Source organism: Staurois parvus, unplaced genomic scaffold (assembly GCF_062004578.1).
Source record: "Staurois parvus isolate SC_StPar_1 unplaced genomic scaffold, SC_StPar_1.0 ptg000291l, whole genome shotgun sequence".
NCBI lineage: Eukaryota > Metazoa > Chordata > Amphibia > Anura > Ranidae > Staurois > Staurois parvus.
Window position 1 is genome coordinate 6,851,738 of NW_028318087.1, and position 15,660 is coordinate 6,867,397.

General features: G+C 42.3%; 1 protein-coding gene across 18 annotated transcripts in view; it reads left to right on the forward strand.

The window, feature by feature from the left end:
- KCNMA1 (potassium calcium-activated channel subfamily M alpha 1) overlaps positions 1 to 15,660 on the forward strand; it is a 976,002-nt gene that overhangs the window by 935,586 nt on the left and 24,756 nt on the right. For 11 of the 18 annotated variants that reach the window (XM_089682563.1, XM_089682551.1, XM_089682564.1 and 8 more), the window contains 3 exons: positions 7,638 to 7,721; positions 9,411 to 9,541; positions 14,948 to 15,142. In XM_089682563.1, coding sequence (XP_089538689.1) covers positions 7,638 to 7,721; positions 9,411 to 9,541; positions 14,948 to 15,142 — 410 coding nt within the window. The remainder of the gene's footprint in view (positions 1 to 7,637; positions 7,722 to 9,410; positions 9,542 to 14,947; positions 15,143 to 15,660) is intronic. The other 7 variants (XM_089682562.1, XM_089682567.1, XM_089682556.1 and 4 more) reach the window with 1 other exon arrangement.

The following is a 15,660-nucleotide window of genomic DNA, read 5'->3' on the forward strand; positions in this document are numbered from 1 at the left end:
GTGCCCCATCATTGGTGTCAGTGGGAAGAATAGTGCCCCATCATTGGTATCAGTGGGAGGAATAGTGCCCCATCATTGGTATCAGTGGGAGGAATAGTGTCCCATCATTGGTGTCAGTGGGAGGAATAGTGCCCCATCATTGGTATCAGTGGCAGGAATAGTGCCCCATCATTAGTATCATTGAGGGTAATAGCACCCCATCATTGGTGTCAGTGGAATAGTGCCCCATCTTTGGTGTCAGTGGGAGGAATAGTATCCCATCATTGGTGTCAGTGGGGGGGGAGGAATAGTGCCCCATCTTTGGTGTCGGTGGGGGGGGAGGAATAGTGCCCCATCGTTGGTGTCAGTGGGGGGGGGAGGAATAGTATCCCATCATTGGTGTCAGTGGGGGGTGGAATAGTGCCCCATCATTGGTGTCAGTGGGGGGTGGAATAGTGCCCCATCATTGGTGTCAGTGGGGGGTGGAATAGTGCCCCATCCTTGGTGTCAGTGGGGGGAGGAATAGTGCCCAATCGTTGGTGTCAGTGGGGGGGGGGAATAGTGCCCCATCGTTGGTGTCAGTGGGGGGGAGGAAAGGTGCCCCATCGTTGGTGTCAGTGGGAGGAATAATGCCCCATCATTGGTATCAGTGACACCAACGATGGGGCACTATTCCTCCCACTGACACTTGCTGACCCCTGTTTCAGTACGGTGCTGCTGCAGCCAGCATATGTGGGTGCAGCAGCACCTAAGCACGGTACACTTACCTGCATCTCCACTCGATTTTCGCGGGGCCGCTCAGCTCCGCCTCCTCGCCGGTGATTGGCCGCCTGTGTGCCTTTCCTGAGCTACAGCTCTGGCGGCCAATCACCGGTGAGGAGGCGGAGCCAAGCAGCCACGCGAACATCCAGTGGACGAACCGAAGGAAGGAGCAGCCGCGCTTCCTGGACCGGATCGTCGTGGGACCGGAGCCAGGTAAGAGACAGCAGCCCCTGCCCACCCCTGTACTTAGTTTCCCTTCTGTTGGAGGGGGGGGGGCGGCGGCGGCACCGCGCCACCCCCCTAAAAAGTGTCAGCATGCCGTATACCGGCGTATAAGACGACCCCTGACTTTTGAGAAGATTTTCAAGGGGTAAAAAGTCGTCTTATACGCCGGAAAATACGGTACTTATTTTCCACCATAATTTGCAAATAAATTCTTTCCAAATCAGCCAATGTGATTGTCTGGATTTTTTTTCTCATTTTGTCTCTCATACTTGAGGTCTACCTATGATGCCAATTACAGGCCTCTCTCATCTTTTTAAGTGGGAGAACTTGCACAATTGGTGGCTGACTAAATACTTTTTTGCCCCACTGTATATACCTCTATCAGAATACCATCCTCCCCCCGGAGCCTTGTTATTCGGGAACAAAGTAGTTGCCTTGACAAGCTCATCTACTGTAATAGGAGAGTCTAGATAAAATTTATGAGTAGGAGCAAGTGTAGGTAAAGGGGTATCGCCAACATATTCATCTAGGGCCTCTAAAGTAAATGTGGATTTAGAAGAGTAGAGATTAGTGTAATAGTGGACTAGTTGTTCCATAGCATCTGAAGGAGTGTTTACCAAAATACCCGTCGAGGAGATCAATGACCCAATAGGTTGCACTGCATTTTTAATTTGAATCAGCTTAGCCAACAGACGTCCAGTCTGCTCACCTTCCTCATAGAATTATTGTTTGGTAAAAAAGCATTGCTTCTCAGCCTGAGAGTTGGTCACGCGCAGGAGAACCTCCTGTGCCGACAACCACGCCTGCTTATTAGAGTCAGTAGGATCATCTACAGTATATAAGCACACTCCATGAGCTGTGCCTGGTGATTAACCTGAGCCTCAAATTTCCTTGTTTTAGTTTTAATTGCAGAGATCTCAGACATGAATGCTCCTCTGAGAAAAGCTTTAAAGCATCCCAAATAAGTAAAGGGTCAGAAGAAAGGTCATTATGTTGGAAAAAATGATCTATCTGTTGTGTCACAGCTTCATGAGAAGGAATCAACTTCAACCAGAAAGCATTTAGCTTCCATGAGGCCTGAGGGAGGGATGACCCAGGACCAGTATGGAGCTGGAGCACCAAGGGGGAATGGTCAGACACACTTCTTGGGCTATAGGTAATTCTCTTGACAAAGGAACCTGCTTACCTATACATAGATCTATTCGGGACAGGGTACCATGAGTTTTGGAAAAACAGGAGAACTGACAGGTACCGCATCCACCAGTAATCCACCCAGCCCACCTTAGTCAAAAAGTGACTAAGGGCAGTCCCCCGACCCCGGGAGCCCGCAGCAGCAGGGGGATGCTTATCCAAAATTGGGTCCAGGTACCCACTGAAATCACCTAATACAAATAACAGTACATTAGGCTTGTCCAGCAAGAATTCTACAAGTCGCCTTAGCATAGCAGTGGAAAAGGGTGGTGGCACATAAACCACTGCTAACACACAGGTAACAGAATATGTCATGCAAAACAAGAATACAAATCTACCCTCGGGGTCAGTTTTACATGTCAACTCCCTGTGTATCAACACACACACTCCGCGTGAATAGGCGGTGTGGGTGGAGTGATACACATGCCCAGCCCACGGAAACTGCACCAAAGTGTCGACAGTGAGATGAGTTTCCTGTAGGCCACAGATATCAGGATGATACTTGTGCAACATGGTCGATATCGTGATCTTTTTCAAGGGGTCATTGAGGACTCTAGTGTTCCATGAAATCAAGGAGATGCTTTCCATAGCAAAGTAAATGGGTCGGTGAAGGGGTAATTTTTGATAAGGGGAAAGTCCACAGCAAGTTCTCTCTGGTTCCCCCAGAGTAGGCGAGGGGCATACACTCCATGGAACACTGCATGACTCCTAGAATAAAAATGGCATATAGGGCTCTGAGCACTGGAAGAAAGACTGGAAAGAACAAACAAACCTGAGGCATAACAGTGCCTGATAAAACAAAACAAAAAAACAATCAATGAACGCATAGCTCGCATATCCACTCAGGTCAGACAACCAGCCCCCACGTGCGAGTAGATGACATCGGATAATGGTAACTGCCACTTGAGTAACATGAGCACACACTATAACAGCAAACAGAATCAGAGCTCAAAATTGTGGCAGTCCAGAAATGTCACTTCCCGGTGAAGCATATCAGGGATCCCCACATACTAGTAGGATTGTAATAGCAGGAATTAGTCATCAGGATTTTGTGGGCGACGATGCAGTTGAGCTTCATGTGTGTCCACTCAACCTGAGGCTGCGGTAGCAGAGTCAAAAAGTGTGATTGATTATTGGCAATGATTTTCAGGTGGGCAGGATACAGCATAGCATATGTCAGTTGAATGTTCCGGAGGTGGCCTTTAATCTCAATAAATTTGACTTGCTTGCGTTGCACCTCCGCAGAAAAGTTAGGGTAAAAGGATATCTTGGCCCCATTAAAATGAATATTGGCACGTTCCCTTGCAAGTCACAGTATGATTTCACGATACTTGTAATTGAGTAGATGTGCCAGGACAGGCCTGGGTGGTTGCTCAGCCGTCAATAGTCGAGTAGGGGTAAGGTGTGTCCTTTCTATTGCATAAAAAGAGGAGAAAATGCTTCTTTGCCAAAAAGCTGAAGTAACCAGGATTCAATAAATTGCGTGGGATTGCCGCCCTCAGTACTTTCAGGTAGGCCTACAATATGCGCATTGTTGCATCGCAGATGGTTTTCAAGATGGTCCATTCGAACATTATTGGCCTTAGCCAAATGTGCCGTGAAACAGGTATCAGAAAGCAATTTATCTTCAAAATCACTAATGCGACTTTCTACAGCCGTGGTCCTTTCTCTAATCTGAATATCATGGCGGAGAAATTTCACCTCCTCTCTCAGACCCCCCACTTGTTCCTTCACAAAATGCACCGAAGCAGTACAGTGTAGCACAGCCTTAAGGATATCCACTAAAATGGGTTGTTCCTGCTCAATATTATCAATGTCCTTCCCCACTCGACCCTCATGTCCACCTCCTCTTCCAAAGGCTGCTGCTGCAATGGTGTAGTAGCCGCACAGGGGGAGAAAGGATGAGAGTCCCCTGAACATCCGGGTCCAGTGACCCTGTAATCCACTGGGTATAATAAAGCGTGTCCTTGGAGCCCTCCTTCCCCGCGTGGCGGCCGGGTCTGCCGGACCTGCCAGTAGCGTCCTTCACCTTATCACCTCCTCCTCTGGGCGCACGTTGCGGCTGCGGAGTGCCGGCGCCATGATGAATGTCAGGGCCAGCCCGTTCTTCTCTGTTTTTCTGGGTCAGCATGGCAGGGAAAGGCTCACCCTGGGGATGTAGAGGTGCTCCGGACCAGGACCGCTGCACAGGAGCAATGAAACGTGTAAAAATCTCACCCATACAGGATCAGTGACAGGATGGTTAGCGAGAGCTCAGTGAAGCACAGCCGTTCACATGTCATGCATGGCCATGACCCCCACAGTATCTTCAGTGTAAAGAAGAACAAGGAGTCCTGGAAGTGGTGGTCTGGCCCCCCACAGAGCCCTGATCTCAACATCAGGCGTCTATCTGTGATTACATGAAGAGACAGAAGGAATTGAGGCAGCCTACATCCACAGAAGATCTATGCTTAGTTCTCCAAAATGTTTGGAACCAACCTACCTGCTGAGTTCCTTCAAAACCTGTGTGCAAGTGTATCTAGAATTGATGCTGGTTTGAAGGCAAAGGGTGCTCACACTAAATATTGATTTGGTTTGGATTTCTCTTCTGTTCATTTACTTTCCATTTTGTTAATGTTGATAAAAATAAACACTTCTGAAAGCATTCATAATTCACAGCATTGTTTCACACCTGCCTAAGACTTTTGCACAGTACCTTATATCTGCTGCATTTAATATACTATTCTTGGAATTATTTTTGGGTCTCTTTGGTCAGAGGATAAGAACAGAAAAATAGCTGATCATGCCTGGTGTCATATACATAGTATATCTGTCTTTATACGGGCCTTACCGATAGTACAGGAGCTATATGTAGGCACTGAAATGTCTAATAAAAAAAGGTTTGAAACCTATAACAAGTAATAGTTGCACTACACAATTTTGTCTCACTAGTAGAGATTAATTTAGTATTAGTTTACAGGTTGTGATAATGTCCCAGGGGGGTTTATTTACTAAAGCTGGAGAGTCCACAATCAGACTCCCTTCTGCACAGAAACCAATCAGCTTCTAACCTCAGCTTGTTCAGTGAAGCTTTGGCAATGAAACCTGGAAGCTGATTGGTTTCTATGCAGAAGGGAGTCTGATTTTGGACTCTCCACCTTTAGTAAATAAACCCCAGAGTGTCATCTCTTGTCCTCAGAGAGAAAAGCTACTCAATTTTATGGTTGAACTGCCAAACATGTTTTATAGATTTTGGTAGTGTGGATGCCTTGGAACCGCTATGATTTATACTGAAGTGTGTACCTCCATGGGGAAGGATTGCCTTTCTTCCTGTTATGGTAAACATTGTCAATAAAATAGAAACAGAGAGCAAAGTCCAAAATGTATTTATCTCCAGAACGGGACTGGAGATGAAATCTCAAAATGGGGTCCCTTGTTCCAGTGGGTTCTATACTCACTTTAGGGAGATTTAATCTTTCCTTATGTTATATATCCATAGACAACAGAAATCTCCCCAATGGGGACATTGACAGTAATAAAAACCTGAAGGAGGATCTAACCCTTTCCTACTCTATGTAAAACCAAACTGGATTTCTACTTTAAAGATGGGTAACATTAGCAAAACAAAACACTCCATGATCTTTAATGATACCAAATTGATATTGTTCCAGTTTTTCTAAAAACACAATGGGTTATATAAATTTGATATTAAAGAAGAAGTCCATATTGACAAAGCTCAGATGAAAATAAATGTATTTATAGTGTTAGTAGTGGTCCAATAGTCTAGCTGCCAGACATTGCAAACATTGAAAAGGAAACCTACTGCTCAAGAAGAGACACTACAAAATGCCTGCCATTCCCTTGTGCAGTGATAGTGTTTCAGGCAGGCCAGTAATAGTGGTCTCACTGGAGTTGGAATGAAGGAAACCTGGGCTTTGTCTTGGCCTAGAAGCCCATTAGCAAAGTGACAGTAAATTAAAACATGTTACAGAAGAGGCTTTTTTGACCATTTTGGGTAAGAGCCAGCATCTTGTAGTTGTTGTAAAAAACATTATTGCTGCATCCTACAAGGGTGCTGTAAGCTTTTCTTACATTGTATTTTTGCTTCTGTTGTAGTGAGACAAGTGTCCAGTCTGGCATTAGTAATAGGATAGGCATACTCTTAAAGCGAACCTGTGTATGCACAACTAAGTGACATGTCCACTTAATCGGTGCCCTTCCCAGAGGCAGATATCTACTTACTCTTCTCACTCTTGCTTCTCCTGCTTGGAACTAAGAAAGAAATCCTGCATAAACTCCAAGTCATAATAAAAATGTGACACTGAGCTAAGAACTTTGTCCTGGCCCCCAAGTGACAGCCTTGAGTGCCTCACCAGTCAATTTTCAAGCACCAGTCCTGTCACTTGGGAGAAAGAGAAGTGAGTCACATGATTCCCATACAGTAAGTAGCAGTTATCTCTCCTTTCTAGTGGCACGGCAAAGGGGGGAAGTAAATATGAACAGCTGGGGAAGGTTAAGTAAACCTGTTGCTTTGCCCTGAAAGGTGAAGCACAAGTTTACTTCATAGGCAGTTTGGAGGGAAATAAATCAACCATTGCTAACATTTTATGAAAATGCCAGCTACAACATGCGTACCTGCTCCAGATTGGTGACTCAGAAAGTACGGATCCTAGAAACCGCTAAGGAGGCAGACAGTATTTTCAGAAGGAGGTCAGCAATGGCAGTTGCTGCAATCACCTGGAGCAAATAAAATCCATGTGACTAGGCTGTATATAGTTTACCTAAAAAAGTGTGACAAAAACAGTTCTATGTGACATTTTGATGAAGTGAAAAGAATGCAAGCTTTCAAAATACATTTCTCCAACTAACAGTGTAAATTATTTAAATGGAGGTAAGTGGGAAAGCAAGGTGACAATCTAGGAGTGAAGCGGGAATGTGTGGACATTTGCACCAGGATTCTGCAGGCGGTTTTGCACACATCACCTCATAGGTCAATGACTGACAAAGGTTGTCTGGATCCCTCAGTCTCACTGTTTTATTCAGGCAACACGTTCTCTTGTCAATAAAAGAAGTGTATATATTTAGTCAGTCTGCATATCTGGTGCTGCAATTCTGGATAAAATCTAAACCATTTTTGTGTACATTGAGCACCATGACACACCCAACAAGATAGGATCTAGCATGTTTCAGTCCTTGTAATAAACAGGTGCCTTGGAGTTTATGCAGCTTTAATTAGGAGGTTACCTGCTTTAAATTGCTAGTTGCCCCTGACATATATATGCAATTTTTGTATTGCATATCAAACATGTAGCAGCTTGGTGTATTGTGTCACACAACTATGAATCTGTTTGAGATACATCTGTCCTCAGTCCTGTTCCTTCTATGTGTCTCTATCCTTTCACATGCTCAGTCCTGGAGCTGCCTTATTGCCTCACCCTCTCTCTGTGTTTTCTCTTTAAACCTCTCCTCCCTTATCCCCATCTAACACTTTCACCGTTCAGCTAAGCCTGGCAAACTGCTGCCTTTGATTTCATTCAGTCAGGAAAAAAACAGTGGAACTCACATACCAATAATTACAGAATTGGGTAAGGAGAAGTCCCTCTTCTTTCTTAACCTTTTTGTCACTGTGGTAATTATATGGCTGGCCCACTGAGAGGAGCAACCAGCAAACACAGCTCAAAAAAGATCAACTCTGTGTGTTAAGGCCAACCACTGGATGGGATTCATCCCGGGATTCTTATTACTTTGAAAGGTACTTTGGAGGAATGGATCACATGAACTCCCATTGCTTGTCCAAATAATTTTAATGGTGAAATTCTTCTGCCCCTTTCCCACAATGCAATTTCCTTTTCTATTTAAAAGCATCAAATACATATGTGCAAAAATGTATACTGCAGTCTTTATTACATCATTTGTGCTAATTGCCAATTAATTGTGGTTGTTAAGTGGGAACAGAATGTGGTTTTAAAAACACTGGAATTAGTATAATAGGGCTCTTTCATATACATATTTTCCCTTATAAGCCTTATCTTCATTAGGCAATCACAGTGGAACAGCTACTGATCATGTGAAGCATTCCTTCAGATTGGCAGCAGCCATGTAACCAGCCATCCATCATGGACTCCATGGGAGGAAAACAAATGGTGTGAAAGAGCTCTTAATGGGGTAGTTCATTTGATGAGGTCTAATGCATAGAAAATGCATTGCAGTCTGTTGTTGGACTGGTTGCACCCCTAAATTGCATTTATTCTGTACATATTGTTTTGTATTTTAGTTCATTCTTTATTTATCATTCGGTGTTTTAAGTGCTATCTGTTTTGGCTGTGAAAATGAGGGTGCCTCTTCACAATATCATGCAGTGCTTTTGGTTTTGGCTGCTTCTGTTTTGTACCTTGTGTGTGTGGCTCTAGTTTTTAAGTGAAACTGGTCTGCATCTGCAATAACGATTTTCTGTTCATAGTTCTCACGCCGACATCAGTATGACTTTGATCACGATAACCTTCTGATACCGAATCTTTTCTTATAACAGAGCTGATACTTAGCTGCCTCCAGCTCCTGTTTGTCTGTCAGTATGATTGGCTGTTCAGACAAGGGAGACATGATTCAAAAGGCAAAAACCCAAGACTCCACATGCCTTGCAGCCTTTTCCTAGTGTTTGTTTCTCATTTCTGACTCCTCTGGAGTGATCAAGCTCTTGGGTTATTGAAGAGCAGATAGATTCTGCTTTTCTTGGGGGCAGTGGGATGTTTAGAGATGTACAGGGTAGAAAGTAATACAGAAGCACAGGCAGAAGGATAAATCCACGGTGCACACCTATTTTGCCCATTCTTTTATGCATCTGCAAAGCTTTGCTACCCATTTGATTTATGGCTGTTTGCATACTTACAATACCCTTGAGTTTATCTCAGGCTTTTTGGCATAAACAGTATATTTGATTTGCTTTAAGTAGAAGTGTACTTAGTAACCTATTCTGGTACACAGTGTGAATTGCCAGAGACTTTAATGATCTCTATACTAGCTGCAGTTCTGTAGCTTGTTTTGGGGAAGACTACATACTTAATAAAAAAAACCTGTACAGTTTCAGCAGAACTGAGTTAAACTTTGAGCTGGCTTTTTGTAGTACTAATAGGAGGGAAAGATGTTTAACATCTTAAGGGATGTTAAAAAAGGAATGAAAAACAACATGTAGGTTTACCAGTGAGCGAGGTATAGTCAACAAAAATGTAACCTGTTGCATTCTAGACCTAATGACTTTGTGTTTGTGTGGTTTACAGTGAATGATTCCAATGTTCAGTTCCTGGATCAAGATGATGATGATGACCCAGATACTGAGCTCTATCTCACCCAGCCTTTTGCCTGTGGAACTGCCTTTGCTGTAAGCGTGCTGGACTCACTCATGAGTGCAGTAAGTGATTTTCTTACAAATAACTGTCTGTATTAGTAAAGAAAACTTGCTATCTAATAAATAATGAAGTTAGATTTTGTGGGATGAATTAATATTGATTAACTGGAATAAGAATGCAGGAACTGCTGACATCATCAATGTGTTCCATCACTATGTGAGTATGGTACCTTCAAATTGCTATTACCTAGTTCTCCTCTACCAAAAACATAACATATCACAGATAAATGCTTTAAATATTATTTATGGTGTTATCCTAGCTATGTCACTTGACATGCCACTGAACTTTACTACAGTCTGTCTCAGCATTGCTTGCTCTATGCATGGCATTTGGTTCCTTGATGGACTTGAGTAGATTGCATGATTCTAATGAATCAGTCACGTACCAGTGTGCCCGATTAATATTTAACAAGCATGGTGGGCTCGGCTGTGCAAACACTGCCAGAATGTCACAAAGGATAAAAATATGAAGCCTTCTACATACCCTATTTTTTTTTTAAGGCCACCAGCCTGTCTACCATTTTAGATGAATGTTTAATTGATACATGTTCCTGTCAGAGCAGCTGAAAGAGTTGTGAAACACCCAAGACCCAAGTCCAGCAAAGGATAATCGGCTGTGACATTAGCAAGACAAAAGCAGGCTTCCAAACCAATGCATGTCATGTCTAAAAATGCAATCAAGCTTTCACTACAACAATTACATATTGTCATGCCCCTTATTAAGTTATTCATTAGAGGAACATTTTTTTTGCACCTGGTCATTTAGAAACCCAGTTCAATACACTAATGTAAATCAATAACTAAATGTTCCATATTTCTGAAGGAAAATACCCTCTTCACCCACTTAAGTCAGCCATTTCTGAAATAATCAGGTAACTTGTACAGTGTATTAGTGTTCCTCAGCATTACTAGAATATGTAAACCAAAATGAATCTCTCTTTCCAAGTAATTTCCTTTTCTTTTAAATAAGAAAACGTACTTGACCCAGTTTTTTTTTAAAGGGTCTAGCTGGATTATTAAGTACTAACTCAGTGCTGATAGTGTTCAGTGTAAGGTTTTCAGCACTGATATAAACGTAAACAAAATCCTTATCTTGATCTCGAACCTTAATTTAATTCTGACCATAATACTAACACGCAAATAAACTCTTAAACCTAACCCTAAAATTCTTCTTGATATTTAAAATTACTCAAAACGTTCACCTTAAATCACCCTTAAAGTAGAACTATGGTCTCCTTTTTAAAAATTATGTGCTGAGTCATTTAATTATAAGTGTGTCTACATTTACAGTGTACTCTTAGTACCCCTGCAAAGTTCTACAACTTACCTGTTAAGCCTGCTGATGAAGTTCACCTAATGCAGCTTCCTGTGATGGTGTGGCAACAATGCTTCACTGCTCCAGAGCAGTGTTGCCACTATCATTTAGGCTGTTGCTGCTCCTACTACAGTGGGATGAAAAAATGTTGCATGGGTTTTGACTATCAGCATTGTCGTTGCTGATTTACAAGTCTGGACCATGTCAGTCAGAACCTGGCCACATGTAGCACTGCCTCTGCTACTGAAACCCTCCCACTGTGAGCTGCAGTGTATGGAAGGGCAGTGTGTGAGGAATAAATGAAGAAGGACTTGGATCAATGTGGGATGGGAAAGGGAGTTTTTTTGTTAACTCTGAGGCTTGTTCATTACATAATAAATGGGTTTGGTACTTGTTTAGACTGTTATGCTATAGCTCAAAAATCTTTCAGACACTTCTATTCTCCAGTAATCTTCTATATCATTATTTGTAAAAACCACCACCAACACTAGATGTGTTCTCACCTGGAGCCCATGACCTTACAATAAATGAAAAGTCGGAAAGCGCTTGTGTCCCTCTTTGTGGATTGCACAGTTTCAATCTTTATTTCCGGTTGGTTGACCATGGTAAAATACTTCATTCAGGGCAATGGTAAACTCTCTGAGACACCTCCTCCTTGCTCCTCCGCTCAGCATAAAGAACAGATTGACAGAGATAGTGCTTTATCCTTAAAAACACTTTATTCCCTCTGTCAATATGACTATCTCATGTCAATCTGTTTTTCACTATTGCCCTCAATGAAGTGCTAGACTTAACTTTTCTACACAAAACACCAACAGTCCCACACCAACAAAATTGCAGTAAACATTGAGTCTACCTATTCTGAAGATTTCGTTTTTACCATACTTTTATACTAGTTGTAGCATGTTGATACATATAGTCAAGAATCTGATATCATCAAAATGAGCTGCTTCTTGCCTGGCCTATTGTAAAATGACTGCCGAGTGGGAATGCTTCCATCCCGGGTAGACATCATATGACGTTCTCCCAGTCATGCACCTCATGTGAGCCCTAGGGGCTGCGCTGCAGCACGATTTGTCACCCGCTGTGTCCACCCGGCCATTCCTGGTATCGTGATTGCTGTGACTAATCACAGCGATCCCATGACAGTTGTACACAATGAATGGCTTTCATTCATAGACATTCATTGTGTATTATTGTGATGATGTCTGTGGTCGGTTACAGTGATCACATGGTACAGGCAGGGCCAATCACAGTGCATCTGTAACGTGACCGCTAACCGCAATAGTACTCAATAAATGTCTGTCAATGAATGGATGACATTCATAAAAATGATTGCTTATAAAGGTGGTCATTGCTTTATAAGCAATCGTGTTTAAAAAAAATGCACTTCTCTGTTCACAGTATGTATAAAAAGAAAAGAGAAAAAAGTTTTAAAAAATTGGAAAATACTGTCACCAGTCACTATCCCTGATCACCGCCGCACCAGTCATATGATGATGCTGTACTGCTATGGTGACAGTATTCTGGGGAAAAATTTTTTTATTTATTTTTCTTATTTCCCAAAAAATTGTGACAAAAAAATTACAACTTTACTGGACTGTGTACTCTCTAAAATGGGATCATTTTGGGGGTATTTGTACTATCCCAGCATTTTGGGACCTCCAGAAATTAGATCGGCCATCAGTACATCAGAACTGATCGATTTTCAAATATATATGCCGTAGTTTGTAGACTCTCTTAACTTTCACACAGAAGAAATATACACAGATTTAGGCTATTTTGACCAAGGAAATGTAGCAGAATACATTTTGGACTAAATGTATAAAGAGAGATTATTTGCAAAATTTTATAACCGAAACTAAGAAAAAATGTATTATTTGCTTATTAACCACTTGCCTATTGGGCACTTATACCCCCTTCCTGCGCAGGCCAATTTTCAGCTTTCAGCACTGTCGCACTTTGAATGACAATTGCGCGGTCATGCAACACTGTACCCATATGACATTTTTAGAATTTTTTTCACACAAATAGAGATTTCTTTTGGTGGTATTTACTCACTGCTGTGTTTTATTTTTTTGCGCTATAAACAAAAAAAATGCACAAACTTTGTAAAAAAAAAAAAAAAAAGTTTATTTCTTATAAATGTTTCTATTATAAAATTTTGCAAACAGGTAATTTTTCTCCTTCACTGATGTGCGTTGGTGAGGCTGCACTGATAGGCGGCACTGATGAGGTGGCACGGATAAGCACCACTGATGGGCACTGATATGCAACAATGATGGGCACTGATAGGCGGCACTGATGGGTTGCATTGGTGGGCACTGACTGGTGGCACTGATGGGTGGCACTGACTGGCAGCACTGATGAGTGGCACTGCTGGGCAGCACTGATGGGGGGCACTGGTGGGTGACACTGCTGGGCACAGGTGGGTGGCACTACTAGGCATTAATGGGCACAGGTGAGTGGCACTGATGGGTACAGGTGGGTGGCACTGCTGGGCACAGGTGGGTGGCACTGCTGGGCACTGATCATCAGTGCCCTGATGATCGGTGCCGATCCGTCTGTAACAGCGTATACCCAGAGACTGACGCAGGCCTCCATTTTGTTGAGAATCTCCATTTTCTCCCCTCATACTTTTCCCCCTCCCTCTCTGACAGGCACAGAGATATTTGGCCAGTGTGTGTGTGCTGGTTGTGTGCCACTGGCAGGCCAGCACAGCAGGGGACCCCAGAGCTATAAAACATTTTTGAGCTAGGTGCCTGTCTGTCTGGGTGAGGTGTACCATATAACACCTCGTAAAGATAAGGCAAGCTTTCCCAGGAGTTCAAGGCATTCCAAGGAAGCACGAATCAGATAAACACTTTTCAAAATCCATTTTTTCCCTATGTCTCATATCTTGGAATATGAGAGACTTACAAAAAAACCAGACATATCGTCAGATTCGCTAAGAGGAGATGAACAATTTGTTGGGTCACTCTCCTTGTCTCGAATACATAGGAAAGCAGAAAAGTAGATCTTGTGAACCAATCAGTGTATAATTTCATAATTCATATCTAATCAATCCTCAGAAGTGTCTGCATAATAATCTACCCGCGGGTGGAGTGTCACTTGTGCATATGAAAAGATATGAGCCAAAATATGAACTACACAAGATTTTGGTTCTATTTTAGGGCTACGCCCAGACCTCCGCCCTAAACGGGGTATTGGTCCTTGACTTCAGAGACACCCCCTGCTGGGGAGCTACAAATTGGGCTGTCAGGCCTAAGAGAGGGAAGTTGAAGAAGTCTCCCATTTTAACATCAGTACCACCTGGGGAGACCCGTGCCCTTTTGCTCTGAAACTTGGATCTGCTAACCCATGAGTTAAGCTCCTCTAAGTTTTATGTGATTTATTGTGATGTGATTTTATGTGATTTATTAAAGTATAACTAAAGGCAAACTTTTTTTTTTTTAGTTGTGGACAGAGTGGAGATGGATTAAAACACCTGTTTGCTTTGTATTGCTGTCTGTGCCCCTGTTAGTGAGATTCTCCCTCTCTCTTTGACCTGTTCACCATTATCATTTAAAGTGAAAGTAAAAGAAAATTCGAAGTTGTGGATTGAAAATCTTCCAATGGAGATGCTAGTTCTGGTGACTTAGGGCTCCAAGGGATGCCCTTAATTTGCAGGGATTTTCTGACATTCTTTCTTTTGGCTATGGGACAGGAAGTGGAAGAAAATCACACCAATGGGACACAGATGGCAAAAACAATTGACAGGTTATACCCCTACATTACTCTATCCAAAATGAAAAAAAAAACGGTCTATAGTTCTACTTTAATTAAACCTCAAAAACCAACTAATGATTCTTCTCATGGGGATGTGCACCTAATTGTGTTTTTGATGAGTTTTTAGATCACTAAATCTTATTTTATATTGTAAATTTGTATTTACCTTCAGAACAAGTTTGACTAGCTGGGACATGAACTCCACAGTCAGTGAAAATGATTGATAGGTTTTCTTCCCTGTTATGATTTGGATGCTTTTCACAGTTGTATTCCATTCTCTGTTGATAACCGTACTATTGACATTTTTACATTTTTCATATTCCTAGACATACTTCAATGACAATATTTTAACGCTGATCAGAACGTTGGTGACAGGAGGTGCAACACCAGAGCTAGAGGCCCTTATAGCAGAAGAGAATGCATTACGTGGCGGATACAGCACCCCACAAACTCTGGCTAACAGGGATCGCTGCCGGGTAGCCCAGCTGGCATTGTATGATGGTCCATTTGCTGACCTTGGGGTAAGGAAGTACCAGTCAAGTACAGAGCAGTATGGTGCTCTTCTAACTCTCTTTTGGTACAGCAGCTGTCTGATTGAGGGCTTCCCATGAACATGAGATCATCATCCATTCTACGGTTAGTCGGTTATCTCATGTCTTTTAGTGGTGTAATATTTATAACAGGCTGAAGGAAAGCAATTGTGCCTTATTCACAATGGATGATGTACAAGATTTGTACATCAATTTAAACCAAAGGTTTCCCTTCCCTCCCTAAAAACTAAACTCTTTCAAATGAGAAAATGTGCCTATGCAATGCAACATTTCCACAGAAGGCGGTCTGAGACAGAACCAAACCACGAATGATCTGCATAAAGTATTTACATTGGCACACATTGACAATAAACACTGGGTGTCTATTCATGCTGAGAAGTTTCAGTGAAGTGTTATTATAAGTATGTGTTAAAGCAGAATTACTACTTTTATAAAAAACAAAAGCAGCACCTTGCATGTAGACTTATACAGGCTTTCATTTTATGTCT